A 27,265-nucleotide genomic window follows, 5' to 3' on the forward strand; every position below is an offset into this window, starting at 1 on the left:
TAATAAACATAATATTAAAAGCTTTTTAAAGAAGTTTCTCAATCGCAAGTTTCATCTTTTTATATTCTACGGGTCTAGATTTGTAAATCCAAGGACCTGATTTGTAAAGAGAACAAACTCATTAAAAATTTGCCCCATCATCTTCATATGCATATAAATAAAAATGCATTTGCACAGATTGTAAATCCAGTCAGTAAGTACAGTTTGCAAACCCAAATTCAACCCAGTTCAAACCTGTTCTTAAAGACTACTAACAGTGTGCATGATTTGTTAATCTGCAGATTACAAATCTGTATGTATATGTATTTAACAGGGCACAGTGATTTGCACAAGGTGCCTATGATTTGACCTGGCAACTGAGAGGCTCTTTAGACTCAACTGACAGGTGGGTTTGTAATATCAAAATTATTAGCAATGTTCATTCAGCTCACCTCAGCCTATTCTACTTCTTTGTTGGTTTATATAGAATCTAAACGGTTAAGGCAGCACTTTCAACATGGTGACCACTAACTCTTGGCTAGCTTTTAAAATTACTGAAGATTTTATCTGCAAGTCAAAAGGAGACAAAATAGTAATATTCTTGGCTGTAAAATCAAAACAATGAGCTGTGAGACGCACACTACAGTTTAAGGCAAGCTGGTCATGCATCACTCAGCACATCCACTGTTAGTGTAAGAATTGAAGTGTTGAAGTATTGAGCTTAACATAAAACAAACAGTGAAGACACTCCATGTCGCTAATACAACCAGTAGAGCCATTTTTTCCATTTTCTTGTTGTGTTTGGTGGACCCTTGGATGATATCCTTGTCCTCTTCTCTAATGAAACTTGAGGTGGTTTTGACCTGTCACTCATGAGGCTGGTTAGACTCACTTGGTTTAGGAAGTGAGGAGCATTGTTTGGAGTAGGATCGAGGTATGTCATGTAAGAAATGTTTGGAATTGTCTCAAACACAAATCAACTTCTTTCCAGTCCCAGTATTTTCCTCACTTTCAGTTTTGGGGGGTGAAGAAGGAAGAACCATTTAAATTTCTCAAACAAGCATAAGATTTTCCTAAAACAAACATAGACTTAAAGCCTAATGGTAGTGTGTGCAAATTAAAATACAAAAGAAGATCTTAACATTGACTTTGGTGGGGATCTGTCCCCAACCCTCTAATACAAATTATATTTACAATTTTTCTTTGTTGTATTTTTGCAAATGGGAATGCTTTACTGGACAAAACATTAACTGCTCCCAGCTTTTCAAACTTATCAAGTAAAATGAATCACAGGTGAGTAGATTTTTTAATAAACAAATCAACACTGCTGATGTTGCTAAAAGGAGGTAATCTTGCTTTAATTTGAAAATCCCAAACTAGAGGATAACTCTCTCCCAGCAGTCATTAATTATCTTGACAGAAGACAAGAGCCACGCCCCTCCGCACGTCAGAGGAGGAGTGACTTATAAACGCCTTTACAAACCCGTGGAGCCTTCTGTACTCTGAGCTGCGCAGGAACACCAAGTTACATCTGTTCAGGGACTGGAAAGAGAGCTTCGTACAGGAGAGGAGTTCGTATCTCTGGTCAGGTTTTCTTCTCCCGCTCAAACGGGCTGTTGGAAATTTGAAGTGGCTGAAAAGTTTTCGGTTGTTTTCCGCCACGTCTGGATCTGAGCTTCAGCAACAGGAGAGAAGTGCTGTGAGCAGCTGCGGGTTTATGAAGTATTCCTCCAAGCAGACATCCAAGTTCACAGCAGGAAGGTGAGTAACGTACCTGTCTCTACACGTTACTTTAGTCTAAGACTTTTCAGTCACGTTTTCTCTTTAGCTATGGAATGAAACATAAAGCTAAAGTGAGTTTAATGGTTTTTAACTCTTCTCTCGTCTTTTTGATACAGTAACAACTTTAAAATGCACCAACAAAAACAACAGTGGTCAAACTAGCATTATCTACACCGGGATTAGTTATAACCAATTGTGCTCATTTGGTGAGGAAAGGATTTCATAGACATTAAACCAAATCTAAATCTTATAAATAAAATCTTTTCTTCTACTACTTTTAATGCAAATGACATATTTTAGGATTACATAATCTAATGGATTGGGTTTTGTGATTTTCAGTGTTTTTAGGGCTAAATGGTACAGAAAACGTTATAACCTTGAGTAACACGTCAATTTAAGTGTTGTGTATTGAAATTGCAGCAGCTGCACTCAGTTAATTTGAGTAAAATGTGCCAAAAACTGTTTATTTTAAAAACTACTGCAGAACTGAAAAGACACCTCTTTTTACACATTTTGTTTTCAAAAGTTGACTTGTTTGTGGCACCCAAGAGATGTCATATTGCATTGTATCACATTAGTATGTAAAACGAGAGGGGGGCACTGCAAAATATAAACCTGCTATTATCAAATTGCAACGTCTGTCGCTTTGTGTTGTAATATGTATCTTTTTCTGCATGTAACTGAATGCTGTAAGTGAATATGCACACACTTATCTCATAAGTCATCGCACCGTCTTCTCAGTTTTTATTTCTTCATAATTATACATCCTCAGCTGATTACCGTAAGCAGACATTGTTGTCCTTAATGGATCTGTAATCAAGTCAAAAAGGTATAAGAAAACAATAATAAACATTCTGGTGACACCAGTAATGTCAGCGGAGATAAAAATGTTCTCCAATTAAAGGAAATCCTGGGTGAATAGATAAATCCCAAACAAGGTTTTTAAAAAAAACTCTGAAGACGGGGCAGATTTTCTATGGAGCCACTCAAGGTTAGGAGAAGCTACTGCACATATTTCATCCATGTATCCCAGAAACAGCTGACTGGCTTAACTCAGGCTGCCCGATCATGGCCAGTATTAGAATCATAACTTATATTTATCAATATCAACACCACAAATATAACAACGTGTTCTTTTTATTTTTAAGGACAACATTTTACTGTTTATTAAACATTGTTGAATACCTATAGCTGTTAGTGTTGCGTCTCAACAGAGCAGGACTTTGGGCCCCGAGCGGGTCCAAACATTTGGTCAAATGTAGCATCACACTGCATCAAATGGCACCAAAGCTTCACTTTTAGAAAAGGTTCGACCTACTTTTGATGGGAACACAATTGAACAGAAGCCATTTTTATTCATCATGAATAAAAAGGTAAATTACATTTTATCAGTGCAGTTACAGCCCCCACCCTGAAACAAAAATTTTTAGACTTACAACTTTTTCTAAGTATTTTATGACGATACAGACAATGAAAATCATCACTTTCCGTGCTCATTTTATCCCTTTTTTTTTACCAACACACACTTACTGCGGCTTGTTTTGCAGCAAATATTCTTTCTTTTTTTTTTACCTCTAGAGGTTATTTATCCAGCAACGTAACTGAATACAAACAGACAACTATTGTCGTGTTTTCTTTGTGCAAAACCTTACGGGCGGCTCAAAAAACACCTCCTGAAACCAACTTTTAGAGTATAATCTATACAAAACGCCACTTCTTCTGATACTAGGCAAACTGGTGATTTTTGGATCCTGAGGAGACGGTGACATCACAGTCCCATCTGTGCACGTGTGTGATACATAGTCAAATAGCCTTGGAAAGTTAATAACAAGAGCAGACTTGTGAGTTGTGTCTGTGCTGCTGACTCTACTAAGCTTAATAACACTTTTAACAGATTTTGACTTTATCATCGTTCTCTTGTTGGTTTGTTCTGTGTGGAAGAATGTCTTGATGCCCTACTGCATGAGGTTCTTTGTTGGTCTTCTTAAAGACATTGTGCAAGCAACTACTGGTCTTGTGTAAAAACTCCAACATTTTAATTTTTTGCAGATCAGTGTTCCTCTGGATCATTTGAACATTGTCTTTATATGAATGTAGATTTTATTTAAGGTCTCACTCTAAATAAGGCCTTTGTCTTGGTTGGTTAAGGTTCATCAGGTCATTAACATCAACCATGTCAACAGGCTGCTCACCTGTTGTCAAACCAGCTTTTTGAGTGAAACATTTTACAATATGAGGTGTGTCAAATGGTTGAAGTTAAAATGTACAGCTGATGAGGACAACACAGCAGACACATACAGGTAAAAAGAAAGAAGATAATTCAAATAAATATTTTTTGGTATGGATAGGCAAGTACCAATACCAGCAGTTGGTGTTGTGCTGATACTAGCCTTATTTCAAGGTATTAGTACTCATGAAGGCTGTTGATACCAGCAGCCTTTACTCAAGGCAAAAAAAAAAACTTAAGGTGAGTAAGTCCTCCTCACCAGTAGTTGGCACTACATCGCAGTGCTTTTGACACCACGTGGGCAAACATAAATCAGGTTGTGTTAAGACAATTTGTTAAAAATAAATAGTAAACTCAGAGAGCGTTGTTTGTATTTTATTTGGACTTAATGGCAGTGACTGTACTGTCTTTGTTCTAAATGATCTATCACTGTTGATTAAAATTTGATGTATCAAAGTAAGAGAGAGTACTCGTAAGTTGGTATCAGTCTGGAAAAAAGTGGTATCAAACATCCCTTATGTTTGCTAACAATGTAATTTCTTAAAATGCTGAATTCAGTGACCACCCTACCGTAGAGTTCTCTACTGATGGAGCACACATTTCAAATGCCAGTGATCACCTCCAGACATGTTTTGATAATGATAAACAAACCAAAATAGTAATCTCTGTTCATGTGCAGCCCTGTCAGAGCTCCCACTGGAGTGTGAACCTGAACAACTTCAGCTAAGCAAGACGGTGCCATCTATAAAGCCATAAACAGAATTTTAAGTGGATGATGTTGTGGACTGGATGTCAGTGAAGAGGGAGCAGCACAGGTGGGAAGTGGTCCCTTTTCTCACTTGTCAGGAGCAAGCAGCAGCTTTTTGAACAAGTTAAGGTGATGAATAGATAACTAGTCTCAGGTGGCATACAAAGAATTTCAGAATTGGAGATGAGATGTTATAAATACATTTAAAACAAGCATTAAGACTGATCAGCTTGCAGGTGCACTGCTCCATCATCACCATCCCAGACCAGTCCTTTGTGGAGGTACTGGACAGTGTGGCGTCTCTGCTGCTTGAAGTCATGCTTACTTAGAAGCTCACCTCAGACATGACTGGGCCAATGTGTGGGTGAGTGGGTGTGTGTGTGGAGGATCCATGACTTAATTACTTTATGAGAGAAGGAAGGAAGTAATAACTTCTGGAAAACGTTGGAGCCTTTGCCTGAATTTCTACAGCTCAGTTTCTAAAAGGCTGAAAATTAAGATGCAAATTAAAAAACCTGTGCCAGCATAAATCTCACAGAAACATGGTGGACAAGTGCCTGCTGGCTGAGATGGATCAGACAGGCCTCCAAAAGATGGTTAGAGCTTACAAATGTAAAGAAATTAACCAGCTGACATTTGCACATCACAGTTTCCAGGATTCAAGAGGAAGGCTTGTTTTCTTCATTTACAATTAATTTAAGAAACAGCACATTTAAACAGAGAAGTGATTGAAAGAGGCTATTTACACATCTTGATAAAAGGTCAAAAATCAAAAAGTAAACATTTTTAAAACGCCAAGAAACTAAAAGAAAATAGAGAGATGATAAATCAACAGAAGCTAAAATATAAGATAAGATATAAAAGTAATGTAGGTTTTTTTTGTTATGTTTTTGTCAAAAGAGGGGAAAAAATTCTCATTGTTGATGAATAAAAAGCCAAAGTGAGCGTAATGAAAAGGAAAGTGTCGGTCCTGAGAATTTGAGGTAAAAGTTCCACAAAGTGACAGAAACCTGTGTCGTGCCCTGAGAAGAAAAGCTGCACCACGAGGCAGAGGCAGTTCAGGTGTTGCTCTGTGCTAACTCTGGGATTTGTATAACTTTTGCCTCAACACAGTCAAGAAGGATGGCTGTCAAACATTAGTCTGGTTCTGCTCAGGATTTTTGCCTGTTAGATGAAAGTTTATCTTTGCCACTATAACTTGCTAAATGCTGCGAAGTAGTTCATTCTGGATTAGGATGATCATATTTTTGGGAGAGCATCTTGAGTTAACGTTTACAGTTATTGGGATCTGTATCAATAAAAAAAACTGGTTGGTTAGAATATAACGGGTATGCATGGGACACTCTGCTCCACTGCAGCTGAAATGTCATCACAGGTCTATAGAGACACTTAATCTCACACTGTTGTGACATTAATAACACTGTTACTTCTCTGCCTTCTTTACTTGATAAAGTAAAGCAGTCTTTTTTATACAAAGGTGAGAGCTAAAGTTATCAGAGGTGTTTGTATTTAGTCAGTTGCATTTAGTTTGGGTTAAAGAGCCTTTAATGACTCTGTCGACCTGAAACAGCCTGCAATTCATCACCATGTCCAGACTGCAGTGAAGCTGTTTCTCTTCATTAGTTTCTGTTTTAGTGACTTCTGCATCAGTCAGTTTGTAACAAGTAAAAAACATGGGTAAGTTACTGATCAGTGTGAGGAGGACACAGGTCTCTAAGGGTGAGGGGAAAATGAGAGCCAACTCTTCGACCTGCAACAAGCAGCATCTGCACAGAGCAGTTAATAAGTACAATCCAAACTTTAGACGACTGCTTGTGGACATGGGTAAAGATAAGCCCATAGTGACGTGTTTTTCTTCATATGTATTACTTCTATTCTGTGTAATCAAAAAGATTATTACAGAGAGTCAAAAAAAATTTAAAAGATTACTGCTCGTGGAGACGGATGAACCTTAAACATTTCTCTCAGGAGCTTGGAGTTCCTCTATTTGTTCTCACTGAGGAATGACTGTGAGATAAAGTCCTGGAACCTGAAGTTTCAGGGACTTCCTTCAAGTAACTGAACTTGAAACAGTGTTTCCCGTGGCTCATCGTTATCTGGGTTTCCAATGCACCCTGAAGCCATGTGCAGATTATGCAAATCAGGCTGAAATGTTCAGTTAAGTTTAATTGGACTTTATTTCATGCTGTCATTGAACAACATTCAATGTAAATAGATAAATACAGATCCCAAATGAGAATGAAAAACAGCAGGAAGAAGAAAAACATACAGTATTAGCCCATTTACTCACAAAATAAAGGTGTTGTACAAAATTAAAAGAAATGCTGCAGGCCAATATGCATTGTTACATTTATTTATTACATAACTGATAAATAATATAATGTTACTGGGAACATATCCTCATGTACAATCTCATTGTTTGCTCTATCTGTTCAGCTGGGCACCAGTTTTAGCATTGCAAAAAAAATGAAATCATAGGTGTTTTTGTCTTATTTTTTGTTTAAAAAAATAGTATTATTTTTACATGAGCCACATTTACCTGACCAGTCCAGGAACATTTCTTGTTTCAAGTTATTTAAATGAGTGATAGATTACTTGGCACATTTAAAAGTCTGACAGTGGAATAAGAAAAATGTGCTCGTCAAATTTCTTAAAGCTAGAATGTCTTAATACAAGAAACTTTTCTCTTACCCAATTGGCAGATTTTTTTTTCTGAAAAATTTTCTGTTCCTTTTGCAGCGCAATGTCATATCATTTCCAGAAAGGCTGACACTTGACATCATCAACACCTGATAACACCCCTCAGGCTGGTAAAAACAAACCGATAAAATAAAATCAGTCTGTGTATGCACACATGTGCTGATACTGTATATGTAAATAAAGGACCTGATTGATTTTAATTTTTTATGAAAGTAAGTTCATCTTCAGGCCTTGCTACCAAAGTTCCTGCGCCCTCAGGCCCCGTTTACACGGAGACTCCCGCAACGATTCTTCCTTTGCGTTTTCAAAAGCCACCCGCGTTTACATGAGGACGGCGTGAAAACGATCCGCGTTCATACGACTCCAGGAGGACAAGTCTCCTCTTCTGTTCTTTCTTTTTCTGCCATTTTGTTGTGTGAGACGGTCGGCAATCCAACCATAACGCGCATTACCGCCACCTACTGGCTCAACTGGAAATGTGGCTGAGCGCGGAGCCTTCACTGAAACTGTGAGTGCGCATGCGGTGACGTCCGTGTTTCACCCTGAGACGCTCCGCTCTGTGTTTACACGAAGCTGGATGGAGGAGCGGATTCAGATCTTTCCACTCTGGGGAGCGTTTTCAAAAGTTTGCGTTTTCACTGAAAACGCAACGTGGTCTCGTCTAAACGGAAGGCCAAAACGCAACGAAATGTTTGCGGAATCGACCGTTTTCGGCGTCATGTAAACGGGGCCTCAGAAAGCAGAGAAATTTCAAGGAGTGGATCTAAATTTAGGAGTTAGTTCCTACTCCTTCTCCTAGAACAGTTTTTTTCAAATGGTTCCTAGTTCCTTGTGAAAGTTCCTGCTGTTTTAAAGCACCACCACTCTCCCTCCCTGAGACTGGGGCTTCATTACATTTTTACTCTGCAGACAATGATTAAATGCAGGATTTACATTTTAATTGGAAAAGATCTCAGAGTTGTGTTCGGCAGATGTGCTGAAATGTCTTTTATCTAGGTGTTTGCAGGATGATTATGTGGTTTGCTTCTGTGAAATTGGGGGTACCATATGGAACAGAATGTGTAATTTTAAGGAGGTATTGAGGTTGTCTCTCAGTGCATGCTGTTTTCACCTCAGGAGGATTAAAGGGGTATTTTACTGAAGTTTCTGATCCTTTTTGGTCGAACCTCGACTGTTGAACATCCTGTTATATGTGTAAGAATGAGACACCCTTTTTTTTCTACTATCCAAACAACTGGCTGCAAAATGACTGTTTTTGTGCAGATCTGTAATAACAGCAGGCTGCAAAAGGTCAGGCAGAGGTAGCAAAAGTCCTTGTACTGCTGTTTGATTCAGGCTGAAACGCTGCAACCTTTATCTCACAGTGTGGGGTTCTGTTGTACTCACCACGCTCAGGCTGCTAATTGATTTCTCGGCTGGTGATGTGCCGCTCAGAGGAATCTGGCATGAAGACAGGAAGTAAATCTGACAAAAACAGCAGAGTCCACAGAGACACAGAGTGACATCAGACATCCTGTGCTCTCAGGAAAAACTTAGACCCTTGTTACATCAGAACCACGTTGATCCATAACTTTGTCACATTACGTGTGGTTTTGTGCTGAATTGAAGAGTGTGAATCAGTTCTTTTGTAGACTTTGGGAACATTTGCTGACTGAGGTGATGTGTTTTTGTCCTTGGTGCAGAAGAGAGTTGCCAGTAGTCTGATGTCACAACTCAGGCTGGAGGTGGCTCTAAAGTTCACAGGAAATGAAGTGTGAAGGGAAGATTACCAGTGATCCTTTAACACAACGGGTCTAATCTATCTATCGCTTCTTAAGATTTTCCTTAAATGTAAAGAGAGTTTTGGTTGAAGCCCAAGGCCGATTTCATGACTTTGTTATCAAACTGCAGCATCGCCGTGTCCTCATAAGTTGGGATCTTAATAGCTCCAGAAGTGAAGCCAAAATGTTTGGTGCTCCCCCTACTGACTGGCTTTGGTGCAAGTCATAAAGCCTGTCTTCTCCCTGTTCATGAGACATGGTTCAAACTATATATACCAGATTCTCAGGCCTGAACCACACATATATGGATATATTCCTAAACGCACATTTTTCTGTCTGATTGGGCCTCTCAACCACATGAACACGGCGATTTCACCCACATAAACAGAGATTTTTAAAAAACGGATAAAAAAGTGAAGAAATAAAAAAAATATTCGGATCCGTGTAGCAGTGTTAAACGGAGCTGGTGTTGACGCGATGACTTCAAGCGCCTAGCAACAAGTCACTGTGCTTGACTGCGCATGCTCATAATGTTCTTCTCCTATGGTTTTCACATTTTGCTAACCTACCACTTATCGGCCAGGCATGACATTGCAGGCTTCAGAGGCGATCGTTTTCAGTTTGGCCTCTTCGTATGGACTGATATTTCTGTGGTGTGGACGGAGATTTTTTTTTAAACGAGGACAAAGATATCCAATCAAAAAAATATCCATATACGTGTGGTTCAGGCCTCAGAGCAGAGGAGGAACAGAGAGAGGAAACCACAGGCTGTATAAAGCACAGAGATAGTCTCTGTGATGTCACCTATTTCTTTCCAAAGCTCATCATCATCAGAGGTCACCATATTGGAAATGTCCCCCTCACCAACAGCTACAGTTTGCCCACCTATCCCTCAAGTCAGCCACACCTGTTATTATGCAAAGCTTGTTTTTACTATAATTATTACTTTAGGCCTCTTCTTCAAAGAGGATATGACAGTGGCTTGAGTGAGAATCTGGTGAGCCATTCAGACCAAAAACTTTTTTCTATACTTGGCTTTAAACATGTAATTTCTGCCATAAAGGTAGTTTTTCTTCAGTGGGCTTATGTGGCCTCCGAAGTTTTTGAAGCCTCAAGTGGACACCTAAGGAACTGCAGTTTTTAGCACTTTTTCATTCCCTAAGTCCAGGGGTGGCCTCTCAGAGGAAATGCAACCATCATTAACATAAAAGTCATAGAATTTTTTTTATAACTGTGAGTGTCTGCTTGAAACCTACACAAGAATCTGTTATACTGTGGACTGGATCCACCCGCGAGGGCTCTGACCTTCCTTTAATTGACAAGGTATATGTGAGTTTTGGTTAAAGGTAGAGATATGATGTTGATCCAGTGGCTCTAAAAGAGGCAGGTCATCCATCCAAATACAGTCAGTGTCAAAGGCATTATGCCAGGGTAACAGGTGTGACTGTGTTGTGGTTTTCTTTGTACACTTAAAGGAGGTAAAAGGTAAGTAAAATGTTTTATACAAACTACAAACATAAAACAGCAATCACACCTGTACAACAAAGAAAGAGTCTTAGTGTCTTTCACAGAAACAGTGCATATCCTTCTCGCTCTTGCACAGATAAGTGCACATCTTTGTGAGCTTATACAATGCAGGCAAGCCAGCACAAAGTATGTGGGCATAAGCCAGACTCAAAAACTTCAAAATAACATTTTGGACACAACATAGAAACTAAATAAGAATAAAATCTACACAATATACATAACAAACACATTATAAGCGAAAAGGAGCACACAACACGTATAGGTGGAAAAAGAGGTAAGATTAAACAACAGACACCTACCTTTCACCAGGGATGACAGAAAAAAGGGGGTAGCAGGGGTTGCAAACCAAATATAAAGTCCAAGACACCAACGAAGAAGAAAGTGAATGGAAAATGTGGCTGCAGGAACACACTGGAAAGAAAAAGATGATTCTCAGTGTAACAGGTTCTTGAATCTGGCTTTTTGCATATCACAGACAGAGCCATGTTTGTTTGGTGAAAGAAGTTGAAAAGAGCTATACATCTTCAAAGAATCAAACAGCATTAATCAGCTCTATTAAACATTTTAAAGCTATTGTCTGGAAACATTTTTGCACTTTAGGAAATGACAATCCCACTTGTCTTAAATTTTTCTTGAACAGAACCAGAAAAGGACGTTATTCTCTTTGGCATATTGAATATTGTGTTGAAAAGGCCATCTACACAGTATAATCAAGTAAAAGGGAAATATTACAAACACCTCTGAGTGACTTTCTTAAAGAGAATGTAAAGCTACAGGGAGGAACATCCTGATTCAAGTTATGCAAGTAGTTTAATCTGTGAGTTTAGTAGTTTGACTTGCTCAGGTCATTCATAAATCATCTCATTCATGAATAATCCTCCTCCTAATAAGGACATTTTGGTCCTTGTGCATGAGTCTGTTTGTGGTTTGAGGCAGCCTTGGACTCCTTAACACAATATTCCTGTGGCTGATTGGAGCCAGGTGTCTCTGCAGAGTGAGGGTACCGAGGGCGGCCCGCCTTGCTACAGAGACCAGCTGCTGCAGGCTCACATAATCTGTGGGAAGGCCGCTCGTAAAGCTAAACAACATACCGGCGCTGAAACGAGACGCTCGGAGAGGACAAACACTGCTGCTGCTGCTGCTCGTTTGGAAAATGAAACGTAGACCCGCAATTATTTTATGTTGTTGTTGGCGCTAATTATAAACCCTGGAAGTAGCTGAAGAGGCTCTGTGCTGAGTCATTCATGCTGGGAGCACACACACACACCAAACACACACACATACAGCGATGGTTGTACTAAAAAGCTGTATTATTCCCAGCTGTGCATGAAATCAACTCAGTTCTGTAATGGAAAAACGAAGAGAGCAGAAGTACGGTACATGTTTCTGGATTGCAGCTATAGCAACTGCACTCACAATCACTTCAGTTTGTCATACAGTTTGAGTTCAGTTTCACTGATGTTTGAAGCAGAAACAGTCATGAAGCTGAAGCTTCACTCTTTACGGTTGTCTTGATGTGCTGCTGAATCAGGTGGAGCTGTATCAAGACGGCGGACTGAAACCAGAGGTTGTGGTCAAAAGCAGTGGATTGCAAATCAAACTCAGTTTGAAGAGGGACCATTTAGTTGTTTTTTTTACCTTTTTTCATAGGAAAGCTTGAGATTGAGGGATGACATACTCCAAATTATCTCTGCTCTTAGAATCTATCAGCCAGTGAGACCAGGATTGTAACCTCTGTACTTGGGGCACCCAGTGCCTGCTCTACCAACTCAACTAAAGTCTTCATCCTGTCATAGAGCAGCCAGAGTCAAACACTGCAGAGCTTCAGCTGTCTCAGGGGACAAATGATTGAGTTAAAATAAGACAGTTTTGAAGCCCAAAAAAGGAGTGTATTTGGTTTTGTCTGACACAGCTTCTTAAAACTCTTACTCTGATTAGGCCGTGTGTGTTGCTGCTGGGTTGTCTAATTCCCACACCTTCATGCCTCAACATTAGAGGTGTGAAAAATATCGATACAGTAATATATCACAATACTTTGACCTCTGATACAATGTCTATTTGTCAAAAGTAAAACATGACCTCCACTGCAGTAGATGGCGCCAAAGAGTTTCTCCATTGTATGTTGCCCATAGACTGTATAATAAATATAATTTCATAATTTCAATTTAAACTATTTCATTCCTACTTGATACTGTGGTTTTGTTGTACCGAGCAAGTCAGTCTGCTATAGTCATCAGTGTTCCCTCTCTATTTTTAAAATCTTTTTAAAATTCATATTTACAGTGTAGTAGACTAATAAAATCATAGTCAGAGTAACTTTTTTCAGATAACTTGAGATTTTTTATGAGAAACATTGGCTTCACCAGTTGACATTTATCAGTTTTGCCAAGTGACCACGTCTTTCACCCAATAATTTCTTTGCAACATCAGTCAAAGTGAAAAACTTGATACACTTCATGTTTTTTTAAGTTAAGTGTATGTAACACTGCATCTCACTTTCAGTATTTCAAAAACAAGAAAATAGAAAAGTTTTTTTTCAACCAAACAGTTTTGACTTAATAGGTCCTTTCAATTTTGACCAGTATTGTCTGATTTACATTAACATCATCTCTATTTTTTTCCTCAGTTAACTGTGTAGAATATTGCAATGCATCCCAATATTGTGATATCATGCTGCCTTTCGTGTCGTGAGGTTCCCGTCAGTACTCACCCCTACTCAGCGTTATGTGGTATTATATTAGAAGTCCCCAAATAAACCTGCTGGAGAAACAGGAGGGAGGATGGGGCTGTTTTTTCTGTCTGTTGGACTTTCTTTTACTCTGTCAGTGATCGTGCAGCCTGTAGGGGTTATGATGATGATTAGAGCGTGAAAACCTGTTTCTTTTAAGTGTGAAATGCAAAGTCTTGTTTTGTTCATATTTGACTTTCTGTGCATATTTTGTTTGTATGTTTTTTTCCTGAATGGTCTGCTGCATGAAGCTAGAACAGGTAATCATATGAATCTTTGCTGGCTGATGACAACCCCTGAAGTGATTGAATAGAAACTGATTTTAAATATTTTATGGAGAAATACAAGATGTTGTGTTTTTTGAGCCTCTTCCATACCAAGATTTTTCTTTCTTTGATTGTACGATCGCAAGTTGAGTAACTGGAGGCTTTGGTTTATTGCTCAGGCAAAGCAAGGGATTCAAATCCTACAGGTCAGTATTGTGACAGTACAGAACAAAATATCATTGAAAGATTCAGAGAACCTGGAGAAATCTCTGTGCAATAGGAATACGATCCACAAATACTGGAGGGATAAGATCTTAAGGCCCTCAGGCATATCTGCCTTGAAAACAGACATGGCTTTGGAGTGGAAATCACTGCATGGACTCAAAATCAATTCCAAAAACCGAAGTGTGTGTTCACATTATGCTGCTGCATTCACAAAAGCAGGTTTAAACTGTACCATACAAAGAGGAAACACAATAAAACCTGATTCAGAAACACCAGCAACTCCTCTGGACCCAGAACTGGAAACTATTCTGTGATCGGATGATTCCAAACTTTCACAAATTTCTTTTTGGAAATTATTTTTCTTGTTTAAATCAGTTTCCTCACCTGTAAAGAAGGGAGAGACCACCTGTCTTGTTGTCAGCTTAGTTCAGCCCCAGCATCCCGATAGTTTGTGGATCAGAAGTGTTCTTGGCATGGGCGGCTGGGTTTTTTTTAATATTATTTTTTTATTTTATCCTGTATGCATGTGTTTCTGTCTATTTCATCCTTTTCATACCTAAGCTCCATATTTTTTTACTCTATTTCCCACACCAGGACCCCATGATTCCTTTCCTAACAAAAAAATATTTATTATTAAATGTAATGTTTGACTTGATTTACACTTGGGGACTCACCAGTCTGTCTCCCATCTATGTGTCTTCAGGTTGCCATGGTAAACAGCAGGGTGGAGGCGCCCGCGTTGGCAGTGATGGGTGGAGTTGGGGGGACGTCTGGCAGGTCATGTGCAGGATGTGGAGGTCGTATCGCGGACCGTTTCCTGCTCTTCTCCATGGAGCGTTATTGGCACACGCGGTGTCTGAAGTGTTCGTGCTGCCACGCTCAGCTGGGAGAGTTCAGCAGCACCTGCTACAGCAAGGGAGGCATGATCCTCTGCAAGAACGACTACATCAGGTCAGACATCGAGGAGGGTAATCTACAAGAACTTCACACAGGTCCAAGGCGGTGTCATTTCACTGCTTCATTGTCTGACCTGCTGAGTTTCTGTTTACTGTTCTGTAAGAAAAGGACAAGCAGAATATTTTTACAATTATACAATTTTTTCTGCATCCGCATATTAGATTTTCAAGCTATACCTGACCAACTTTTGTTTAAGTTTGGTGGCAAACATTTGCCTGACTTGTTTTTCTACTGTTACTGCACCTTGAGTAACTTGTCTTCATTTTCTGTTACAAAAATATTCAAAATTAGTCCATCATTAGGTAAAAGCTAATTATTGATGCTGTGTTGTGCAGTAGCTATGGCTGTGCTGAGGGTAAAGAAACGTGTGAGCTTGCTGGTGCTATTCATAGTTGGTGTACTGCTAAGTGTATGAGGTGGATCAGTTAAACACAGACGGTGGTTTTATGGTCGTCGTCATCTCCGGGGCAAACACAAATCTGGATGTGGAAAACCACAGCCGAAGGTCTGCTGAGGAGAACTGAGACACAGCAGACTTTGTATCGTTGTCCAGGAATAATACAGCAGCTTTTCAGGAGGACTCTCATGAGATACATTCATCTAAATTTGAATTTACAGCAAAGCGAGGAAAGGTCCATGGAGTCCAATTTTTAGTCCTCAAGTAAAACAGGCCAGTAATGCAGATGTTTCTGAGGAAGATTTTAAAATTGATTGACTTTCATGTGGTCTTTCTGTGTGTGGTATGTAAAGAGGCTGTTGCAGCCTGTTGCATCAGCTTTCAGTGAGTTCTCTCATAAATCATGGTGCAAAATCCACACTAAATCACATGTTCAAATCAGTTAGCTATGCTGAGGTCCAGTTGTGCCGCACCTTAGAAAATATTTCACACAGTTTTCTGTTAAATCCTGTTTAGAGTGTTCCTGGTTTCAGTTGCTTCATTTGCACAGTGTTTAGGCTGAAGTGAAGCAAAAAGCAGGAGGGACACAATCCAGCGTGAATACATCCTGGCTCCCTTCAGCCATGACTTGAGGAGAAGTTATTTCTCTCTATAAACAGATATCTGCATCCAAGAGTAGCTAAAGATCTGTTCTGCATCAAACATTTACACTAAGACAGTATAAATGTAGCTTCATGCCGCTGGAGTAAACTTAACTGAAGCTTCTGTGGAACACATTATTTACGATGAAACTGAGACTCACCGCAAACAGTTCAACATCATCATCAAGTGTGACGGTCTTGGAAGGTCATCATAATTAGAAGACACATAAAATAAAACAGACAGTCCGGTGAATGTGAGTGTGTTGACTGTCTGTTGCCGTGTTTTCACTCTCAGGCTGTTTGGACACAGTGGAGCCTGCAGTGCTTGTGGACAATCAATACCTGCCAGTGAGATGGTGATGAGAGCGCAGGGTAACGTGTACCACCTGAAGGTGAGTATCATTTTGTTACTGAATCAAAGATTATTTTACAGCTCAGCTCAGTTCACTGATGTTACTCTTTTTTTTTTTTTTTTACACTTCTTGTAGTGTTTTACATGTGCAACCTGCAGGAACCGTCTGGTCCCAGGAGATCGTTTCCACTACATCAACGGGACAATATTCTGTGAGCACGACCGTCCAGGTGGGGGACTGCTCAGTGGACATCCAGGATCACTGCAGGCCAACAGCATGATGTCTGACCAGAAGGTAAGAGGACAGGAGATGCTCTCTTTGTGAAAGGATAATGATTAATGTATAGTTTGAAATGAAAACAATGAGTGGTGAAATCACAAACTTTAGCATATACTGGGTTAAAAGTGTTAAACCATTATTTTGCTGATTAAAATATTTCTGCTTGTGGAAAATGAAAGCAGAAGTGCAGATGGACGTCGTCATACGTGTTTAACTGATATAAAATGTCATGGAAAACACATTGCTGACACAAACCAGCTGTAAAACCCACCGCTTCTCTTCATACGCCAAATAATCCCATCTTTAAACAATTATCCATGACAACAGAAAGACTTGACACCTACACAGAGCTGGGTGAAAGATTTAAGTTATAACTCATGCTTGCATTAAAACTATCCAAGCTGCTTCATCCCTGAAACATTAAGTAAAATGCAAACTCCATCCTAAAGTAGGAAGTACATTCAGATTAGGATATGTTCAGACTTGTACAGAGCTTATGCCACAGGAGTTGGTGATTTTGTCAGCCTGTATTTTCAAGACAAAGGATAAGTAGTGATTGGTGTGAAATATGTTACATCTATTTTATCTTTTGTCTTTTTTATTTCTAATAAAAGAAATGCAATGATTAAAAATCTGAGTTGACTCTGGTGTTCAAAAAACACTTTAGCTAATAAGCAGACCCTGATACCAGTGTCTTTTTTGCTACTTCTGTTTTCTGTTCAAATTTAAAGCTCTTCTTCTGGCTTACAAAACATTAACAAGAATGGCTCCTACCTACCTAGGGTCCCTCATCCAGGTCTACACTCCTTCTTGCCCAGTACGCTCTGCTTGTGAAAGACGTCTGGGGCTCCCAGCCCAGTGCGGCTCCAAATCATTAGCCAGACTCTTCTCCCCTGTTGTGCCCAAATGGTGGAATGAATTACCTAACTATACAATCCACAGAGTCCCTTTCTACTTTTAAGAGATGTCTGAAAACTCATCTGTTCAGGGAACACTTGTGCACTTAAGCTGACCCTTCTCCTCTTTTTCCTCAGGGGTAGAATAAGTCAATAGGTCAAAGACTCGGCTCTAGTGATTTTTCAGCACTACTACTGAATGTTGTTGAAGATTGAAGTATACTGATGCAGCAATTAATTGTGGTGTGTTGGCTTGTTAATTATTTTACACCCCCCACCCACCCCAAAAAAATAAGTAAATAAATAAATAAATAAATAAATCCTGCACTTAATGGCAGCACCTGCAGCCGAATAACTTGTAGCACTATTGTCGCACTACCTAGGTTTTCCTTCTGTCTGAATTCTTGATTGTGTTGTACGTGGCTTTGGACAAAAGCGTCTGCTAAATGAAACTGTAAACTGTCTGAAATGAGCTCTGAGATCTGATGTATTGACATAGTTGCTAAAAGCCCCTCCTCTTAAATGTCACTTTCTTGCTACAAACCTCTGATCTATCTCAGAGATGGTGTAATACTTTCATATTGTTAGTATTTGCTCTCAGAGATCAGTTAGTCCTAATAGTGACTTCTCATGCATGCTGCTCTTTGAATTAGCAGCTGGGCTAACCAGTTTTGTTAGAGCCTGAAATGTAGCAACGACCTAAAATGTAATTGAAAATGAAAATGTAATAAACTCAAAACTTTTTTCCTAAATGTAATAATTTGTTATATTTCAGGCTCTAACCACCCTGTCTTTAAATCAAAACCAGTGGATTAAAATGTGTTTTAGTTTAAAGCTAATTTCTTACATTTAAAACTTCTGCTTGTTGTTCTCCACAGGTCTGCTGAGAAAGGATGGAAATCAAAAGTGTGCCTTCTCCTCGCCCTTACTCCTTTGGCTTTTCATCACATCTCCTCTTCCTCTGAATCCTGCCTTTGGTTGACTGACTGCCCTCCTCTCTGTCTGACCGCTGGCTCAGGTGCTGGCTCCTTTGAACTGACTGTGAGGAGCAAACTGTGGACAGGTTGGGTGCTCTGTTGGAGAGAAGAGGATACTGAAGACTGGTGGAATTTATTTATACAGTTGACTCGTCTTCAGAGCTAACTGTGGTATTATTACTGACACGAACTGGTGTGGGTAATGGCGCCAATCTTGGATTTATTCAAATTATTTGATTTCAGAAAACAACACGAAGAAGATATGAAAGAAAAGAACAGTTCAAGCAGAGCGACTCCTGCAAAATCACAGAGGTGATTCACCTGAGTCATGACTTCCCATCTAGACACCAGCAGACCAAGCAACATTTATCATGTGACTCGTACATGCAACAGACATGTTTGTCCCTGTGTCGCTGTAGTCACCAGGGAAGGGAAAGTCTCATTCTGGTGTTCCTGCTCCTACCACAGACTGATATAATCAGTTTCACTGTAGAAAGAAAGTCACAACAGTTTATTTTTTTCTTGTTTGAGACACGAGTACAAATTATTACCCACATAAATTCTCCAAAATTAGCTGGGGTCTTTATTTCATGGATTTATAATCATCAAGTTCATCATGATTTCTTCGGTAGGAACGCAGCTTCAACATCAGGCTGGAAAAGTTCAGTATGCTCTCTCTCTGTACAGAAGAGTTTTCTCTACTTTTTTTTTTTGACTGTCTTCTGCAGCTCTTGATGGTGACTTCCAACGATACAACATTCATTCAGTGTTTGAAAGTGTGTTTGACAAAAATCTGCCACAAATGGATTTAGCAGCAGCTCCATAAACTGAGCTTGTAAGTGTTTGATGTGGTAATGATCGAGTATTTAACGGAAGCCCAAAGCGGACATGCATCCATAAAGTTGATTCTCTGCCTCTTTGAGGGAACAGACATGCTGTCAGTGCAGCCATCACCATCATCTAGAGCAGTGGTTCTCAAACTTTTTCGGTGAAGTATTTTGGTATCAAAACGAAGAGCTGTTCAAAACCAAAAGCTGGTTTCATGCTACTGTTAGCTAATTTATCCTCACAGGAAAAGCATCATACCTTGGGAGGACTGCATCTAGTGAACGTTGACCCATGAAGCATATTTTTCCTAATCATGACAGAATATTGCTGGTTCTGGTTTTGCCTTCTTTCGCACATGACCCTCTGTGTTTTCAGCAGCATTGTTACTACACTTACACCACAATGTTATTTGTGTTGTTGTCCTGATATGAGGGAGACTCTTATTTTTGGAAGGAAAAACAGCATAGAATAACTTACTGGAAGTACTATCCAGTTTATGAGCTTCGATTTGACTCAAACACTGATTGAAAAATAGTGTTAAAGGAATTTTGATTGGCAGATGTGTTTTGGATATAGTTTTGAACCTCGGGTACCCCCCGTGGTGCCTCGCAAACCCCCAGGGGTACATGTACACCTACTTGAGTACAACTGATCTAGACTCTAATTGATGTGCATAAAAAAAGTCCCTGTATGTTTCACGTAGCACATGTGGCTGTCTAACCATGCAGTGCATGCTCGGATAAGGCAGCGTAGACCCATCTCCCAGCAGCTCCTCTTGTGATTTTTAAAAATTCTGCATTTAAAGCTCCTATGGAGAGTTTACACCTGGTTAGAAAACAAGCTAAGATTAACACTCCTGTTTCTTTCTGGCCCATCAAAACAATTAAAACCATCAGCAACAAGATTGACAATGTTCATATTTCTTCTTGAATATAAAAATACCTGTAACAGGGTAGGTGTCCAATAAAACTTTTTATATCACTCTATATAAAGGTAGCAAAGCTTCTTGGTGTGATACATTTGAGTGTCAAAGGAAGCAATCTGGTAATTTTTGTTGCATGTACAAAAAAAAAAAAAAACAGGAAATAAGAGGTATCACTTTGCCACAGAGGTCTCCAGAGTCAGTACGAACCAAAACATCCTCACAGGAGCTTTAAAGAAAACTTTTATTCTGTTTGGTGAGTGCACTTTGTGGGCAGTGGGTCAGTTCCCCACATATATTAACTCTGAGGTGGCTCCCAAACTTTTTCTGCAGGGCCTCTTTTGGTATGTGAAGATGTTACCGAGCCCCTCTGGTTGATGGTTGATGGTTGGTGTACCATCCAGGTAGGTCTCAAGACACGAAATCAAAATCAGGCTGTTAAAGATTTTTCTTCAAACTTCAAATGTTTTTACTCATCCTTTTACACACTACAACAAATTTCACTAAGGGACTTTCAGGAAAAGGTCTGAATAAAGTTTGGGTCTGACCTTTGCATTCACACATGCAGCTCATGAGTTGTCATAATTTTTGAGTAGCTTAGGTTTGGTTTGGACTTTTATACCTCTCACAAGTCAGGATCTGGTTAAACCATCAGAAATGTCTCATTACAGGAAAACAGTCAATAAAATAGATTTGATTGCGTCTGCTTCAAGCTTGCATAGTGTTTAAGGTTTCAACCCACTTGTTTATAACTAACAAACATGTAAAGGAAGAATTGGAGGTTAAAGATGCACTAAGACTTTCTTGTGTTTTGTGTTACAGTGTCTGAGCAAAGTTTTCTGTGTTGCTACTTGTGTTTTTTATCAATCAAGTCAAAGTGTATGGCCCTAAATATTGTCTGGAAATAGAAGAAACCCTTACAGTAATAATTCAGCCACTCAGCTGTGTCTGAATGTGATGAATGAGTTATTGTAATTTGGCTAAAGTTACAGCTAGCGGCAGCGTAACAGTCAGCTGCTGCAGCCTGAGTAAGAGGTAAGGGACGCTCTTCTTTCCTCAGACAAACATGGCTGATTACCCACAGGAATGGGATTTCAAAGGCCTGAGCCGAGGCCATTACAGAAGCAATTAAAGCGGGATGCACTGCAGGCCTGCATGGGCTTTAGCTGCACTCCAGTGCTGCAGCCTAATGAGGCCTAATCTGGTGAGCTGGTCTAATTAAAAGGGAGGGAGCCTTTTCCTGTGGGCACCAGGCAGCCAACGCTTTCTGCTCTCAGTAGAAGTCTGAGGGGAAAAAACAAAGTTAAAGTCAGAGAAAGCATTGTTCAAACCATAAAATGCTCCATCTATTCTTTCTCTTTTCAAATTAAAATGTTTAACTCAGCATTTTTAACATCTCTGCTGATCTCTCCAAGTTCTTCACTCTGATTGCTTCCTGGCACGAACTCTGCTTCATTCTAATTAGCCAGTTTTTTATATGTACGTTTGGCATGGAAGCCCCAGGATCATCTGTTCCTCGCTAATTTTAGGATCACTCCTGTTCCATATTGTGCGTGTGGCTTTCCACGGAGCAGACTGGAGCACACATGAGTAGCCAGCTGTGACTCTTCAAATTAGCGGGGCCGGGAGAGCTGAGCGGCTCCTCTCACAGGGTTAGTCCAATTAGCTTCACATTCACAGCAACAATGAAGCTTTTAACGGTCCTGTTTCAAAGTGGTCTTTCAGAACATCGACGGCTCAACACATTCCTCTGCTTCTTCACTCATGACTCCAAACCTTACTCACACAGTTTCCAACAAACTCCCTCTTTCTGTGGAAAAATTCTGAGTAAAGTTTGATCAAAGAAAGTACAGCTGCAATCAGTCCTGGGGTCCTGAAGTTTAACAGTGGGCCTCCTCTCCTGAAAAATAAAGTATTCAAATCTGCAAAGTGTGACCTGTACACTCTTGTAAGAGTCTTTTTTGAAAGCATGTTAAGACATAAACTTCTTTCATTGAGTGTCTTCAATCATCAGGTTCAATAACGAGATAGAAAGTTTGTTCCCGGATGAGTGGGCTCCAGGTCAGGGTTGGGATGTTGAAGCTTGGGGCCAGAATTGCCAGCTGCTCTGGTGTTGGTTGCGAAAACCAACAAGAATGTCTTGACTCTGTCTGGGCATGTAAAGATCAAGGAAAACAGAGGCTGCTGTTAATCTTTGACAACAAGGTTCCAGCTACTGTAAAAACGAAAATGTTGAGTAAACTCAAAATTGCAGGGCAACTGTGCACAAGATTTTTGAGTTTTAAGGTCAACTAAAATCTTGTATTTAAACAATCTAGTAAGTTTTTGTTGAATAAATTATTATTCAAATCTCATAACTTAATGTTTTGATTTCTACGTACTAAAAACTCAGAGAAGTAAACATTTTTCGAACTTAGTGCTTGTTCAGAAAATTACTTTATACTTCCAGTCTCTTTCACCTGCCCACACCAATGGCATAGACCATCATCTCCACCCCACTGACCAACTTTGTCATGTCACTGCAGGAGCAGGATTCCAACCTAGGAAGACAGCAAATCTACCACTGAACCAAACCTGTCCCAGTTCAGTTCCCAACCATAGACTGTAAAAAACATGGACGTAGTCTCGCCAACGTCACTCTTCTGTTTCTGAAACGGAAAATGAAGCACATCAGCTATAGCGGCCATATTGGTAGTGGCAAGGCCCGCGTACAGCCATAGGGCGCCTGTCACGTGGCCCTCAGCTGTGCCTCTTATTGGGGGAGCTTGTGATCTTAATATCCTCTGAACGGCCGAGTTAGGAAAAAATTTACCCCCTGTACAGTGGATGCCGATAGTAAAATGAGCGACTCAGATAGGAGGCGTTTTTTGAACCAGGCTGTAAATAGGTTAATTTCTGCTTTGAAAATGGCTTTTTTTGGCTTGGTGTGTATGTGACTTCCGGTACTTCCAGAGCCAGCCTCAAACAAACTCTCAAGAAACAGCAGATTTTAGCACTACTGCATTGTCTCATATTCTTACCGGAGGTTGCCGCTTGTTCCCAACCCACAAACGAATCAAGCCATGAGCAACTGACCTACTATAAAGCTAGAGTTTCAGTACAAACACAATACTCACCTTTAAGGGGGTGAAATCCACTTGAGACATGAGAACAGGGGTTATTGCGGATTGTGATTCTGCAATTAACTGATGAGATAAGATTAACGTTATACAACAAACTTTTCATAGGTAGTTGGGATAACTACTAAAAAGTCATTTTCAGGCCAACAATTTTAAGTTTTCATTTTTCTGGGTTGGTGTAAATTTGTATGACGGTGTCAACTGTTCCACCTTAGACTGCGACACCACAAGGGCTGGCCACATAAAGAGAAACATGAAAGACCACAAAGTAGAAATAACTCAAATTTAAATCCACCACCACAGGGCCATGCTATTAAAACCACAGCTGTATTACACAACAGTTGCCCCCTTCCTGTCCAGAGTCAGATTCTGTATCGTAGGTGCAGCACACAGATGGGTGTTCTTCTGGAGGGCTGGCGATGTTGGCTTTGGTGTTTTTCTACCTCTACATCTATCTACATTGACAGCTTGCTCTCTCAGACAACATACAAGCAGTCAATCAGAGCTGTGCTCCATGATATAGCATCTCCACCCACTCAGATCACTGCATGGATAATGAGGCTGAAAACTGAGGTGCAGCAGATCCTCCACAAAGGCTGAATTTATGACACGATAAGAATTACGGAAAATAACACCACTTAGGTGTAAAATATGGAAGAAAAAAAAAAAAGTGAAAAAGAGTTTTAAATGGAATCAGCAAAAGTGCCTGAAAAGAGGAATTCAAATCTACAACTTGACCTGAGCTCTGTTGTTAACAATTGTCTAATGTTATAAGGTAACCTTTTCAGCAGATAATAAACATTATGCTCTAAATGCACGGGGCTGGTAGTGCCATTGTTTGTGAATTAACTGTTTATGGGACTCATATAAATAGAAAGGGACCTGTTTAGCTCAAAATGTGTGATACCCTGTTTGAATTTATGCTAAACACAATGACAGATAGACACGCTGTTTGCTGCAGTGCAGTTTGTGGAGCGTTTAACCCTTTGCCCGTGGTTTGTTAATTATATTTTACGGGCACAAAAGCGGACAATCCTTTAGTGAATAGGGACCTGAGTGTAGTTCATGCCCTCTGAAAACTTTGACTCTTCTCAGGCTAGTGTCTTTGCTCTCTTGCTAATTGCTTCTTGAATTTGTCTGCTAATTAATGAAATGCAGATGAGGCTTGATTGGTTTGAGTGTGGGATCAAACTTGCACCATGGAGGGAAACTGGAGACCCCCCTCTCTGCTTATCAAGATATGGAGATAATTGCAATTAAAGTCATTTGCATGCGTTAATGAATTTGTCTTATGCTTGTCATGATCACAGACACGGAGTAAATAATTGATTTGCTATCAGCTCTGAGGCTTTGTCTCAATGTGTGAACTCAAACTCAGAACTGATTTTTCTATTTATTTTAATTTCACCAATAAAGAAGAACAATTCTACAAGAAATCCTGGAACGAAATGGTTAAGTCAAGCTAATCATTGTTATTGATAAATAAACTGGTTGCTGGATTTGCAGCTTTCACAATCTTCTGTCCAGCCAGTTCAGGATGTGGTATTCCTTGTTATTTTGCCACTGCAGGTGTGCACATGAAGTTTCACTCAGATGATGCTTTCCCTCTGCAGCCTTAATTGATAAGTTTGTTTTGTTAGATTATCCCTCTCTCAGTAAACTTACCATTAAGCACTATGGTAAAGAGGGGGGAATACCTGCCCAGATCATTTCCAGAGGAACAGGCGACAGATTCAGAAACTAAACACAACCAAAAGCAAAAGTGAAAATAACTGCAAAGATGAAAACATGCTGCAACTTAAATAACTCCTCACCTCCTTCTGCTTCTCTCCTGGTAGTTGGTAAGAAACCAGTTATATTGAGCTCTTCTCTACAAGTTCAAATACAGACGTGTATGGTGCAAAGTTAACAAAGATGAAGCTTTTCCGAAGTGGATTGCAGCGTCATCCTGGCCTGAAGGCTCACACTTACTGCCATGAAGACATTTCTCTTAACAAGGCGTGGTCAGGTCTTCTTTTTAATTCTACTTTTCTTTGTTCAAGATAACTTTTTACAGGTTACAACACCACGAGGTAAGGTATCAACACTTACATAGAACCACGGTTTGAAACATGACAACAAGCAAACTTTGTCAGTCTGTACCATAGTTTAGTAGCTGGCTATATTCAGCTCTACTCACAGCCAGTGCTCAGAGCACCATGTGCTCATCTACCAACTCCAACCTCACCAAGCAGAGCAAACGTAACCTGGTTCTTCATTTTATTGATAGACTCTCAAGTTTGAACAGACCACTGCAGAATAACTGCTGCATGTGGGTTACAATGAACATTATCTCAAACAGCTCAACCTGTGTTTGAGCCTTTAGCTCGTGCTCTATCACCCTCCTGTTAAGATTTTGTCTGCTCTTCTGTCCCTTTTCTGTCTGACAGTTAGGCTCCAGTGTCCACCATCACTGCAAAATGAATCACAGAAATTGTTTTCAGCTGAGAAAAATACAGATCTCTCTTCTCACTACTAAACTTTGTCAAAAGGCGTGGTGTTGTCATGGAGACTTTGACATGCCGTTTGAAATGAAAAATGCTGAAAACATCCACTTCTGCAGATTTAGAAACAAAGCATTAAAAACAAATCAAAATGTTACTTATTGTTTTTCAATCAGTAAAGCCATTTGATGTTTCATATATTTTACCTTTCCCAGCACATTTTGTTGTTTTAGATGTTATTTAGTCTGTTAGTTTGAGTGTGTTTTTGAGTTTGCAGCCCTCATCTCCTTGAGGACACAGTTTGGGTCGGTGTTGCACGTTTGCCCTTGAACACTACCCAACATATCCTGCTGGTGTTTTGATGAAAGATTAGAGCTGCATCGTCCTTCAGCTCCTCTGATATGAAATGGAGACACAGGAGTCTGCAGCAGGGATGTTTTTCATGGTTGATGAGGGAGGGGGATGGGTATAGTAATTTCATCCAATCAGAATAGTTTGAATAATTAAACTGATCAACTTAATTAGCTCAATTAAGTTGATTTGACCACGGAACATTGCCATATGGCGCAAGGAAACAAAAGAGGGGGGAACTAATTAAAAGTAAAATAATGAGGATTTTAATTAACTGGTTCCCCAGACGTCAGCGAGCGTGGCTGTGGAGTTGTAATTAAAAAGTCCTGTAGAGCTGGCAACACTCTCTCCCTTTCTGTTTTAATAACGGCGAGGGCTCCATCCATCTAATTAAATCTGTAAATGAATTAGCAACATTCAGGGTCCCTGCTTGAGTTTTACACCCCAAACCTCCCACAGCAGAGCTTCCTGAAAGTTCTCATGGCTCTGGAATAACAGGGAGGAAAAGAGGCAGAAGATCAAAGAGGAGGAGAGACTAGTTATGCACGCAAACATGTGAGCTCACATATGAGTAACCCTTGATCCATGTAAAGCAAACCTGAATATTTCCTCAAAAAGATACTGTCAGATACAACTGATCCACTGAGAGGGTGCTGCTGTTTACCCCTCGAAATGTTAATAAGTTTTTATCTTGTTTAGTACTTACCGCTCACTTACTGATACTTTATTGCTTATTTTAATCCATATCTAACACTTGTTTTATTTCCTTTCCTATGATTAATAAAGTATTTCTGATTTCTGATTTCTGATTACCTATGTTACATCAGTGACACATGGATGAAGCAGTGCATGCAGAGTAATGTAGTGTCCCTTCATAATTAAGCGAGAAAAAATGTTTGTTTTTTTTAAGTTTTTCTGCCTAAATAAGATAAGTCAATGAAACAAAAACAGGAAATGTAAGGAATTAGACGAGGCCAGGAGTTAAACTGGCAACCGCTACAGCACTCTTCTAACTGTTTGGCCTACCAGTGCCCTCAATACTTATCTTTGAGGTAAAATATACAGATTAATAATTTCAAGTAACATCATGGGATTCTTCATTAATTCTTCAACATTTCTA

The 27,265-nt window shown here is 39.7% G+C and overlaps 1 protein-coding gene across 1 annotated transcript; it reads left to right on the forward strand.

Annotated features, from left to right (window-relative positions):
• Positions 1-1,471: 1,471 nt before the first annotated feature.
• lmo4a (LIM domain only 4a) lies at positions 1,472-22,708 on the forward strand. The gene is made up of 5 exons (XM_074691029.1): positions 1,472-1,740; positions 14,646-14,893; positions 16,233-16,329; positions 16,426-16,584; positions 18,344-22,708. Exons 2-5 carry the CDS (start codon positions 14,652-14,654, stop codon positions 18,350-18,352), a joined length of 507 nt encoding a protein of 168 aa, XP_074547130.1. The 5' UTR covers positions 1,472-1,740; positions 14,646-14,651; the 3' UTR covers positions 18,353-22,708.
• Positions 22,709-27,265: the final 4,557 nt, after the last annotated feature.

Source organism: Halichoeres trimaculatus, unplaced genomic scaffold, assembly GCF_033239565.1.
Source record: "Halichoeres trimaculatus isolate MK-OKI-2021-1 unplaced genomic scaffold, fHalTri1.1 fHalTri1_scaffold_16, whole genome shotgun sequence".
Lineage (NCBI taxonomy): Eukaryota > Metazoa > Chordata > Actinopteri > Labriformes > Labridae > Halichoeres > Halichoeres trimaculatus.

Coding starts and splice junctions, on each gene's coding strand:
- lmo4a (XM_074691029.1), top strand. CDS start 14,652: ATGGTAAACAGCAGGGTGGAGGCGCCCGCGTTGGCAGTGATGGGTGGA. Junction 14,894..16,232: donor TGCAAGAACGACTACATCAG/GTCAGACATCGA, acceptor TTTCACTCTCAG/GCTGTTTGGACACAGTGGAG. Junction 16,330..16,425: donor GTAACGTGTACCACCTGAAG/GTGAGTATCATT, acceptor CACTTCTTGTAG/TGTTTTACATGTGCAACCTG.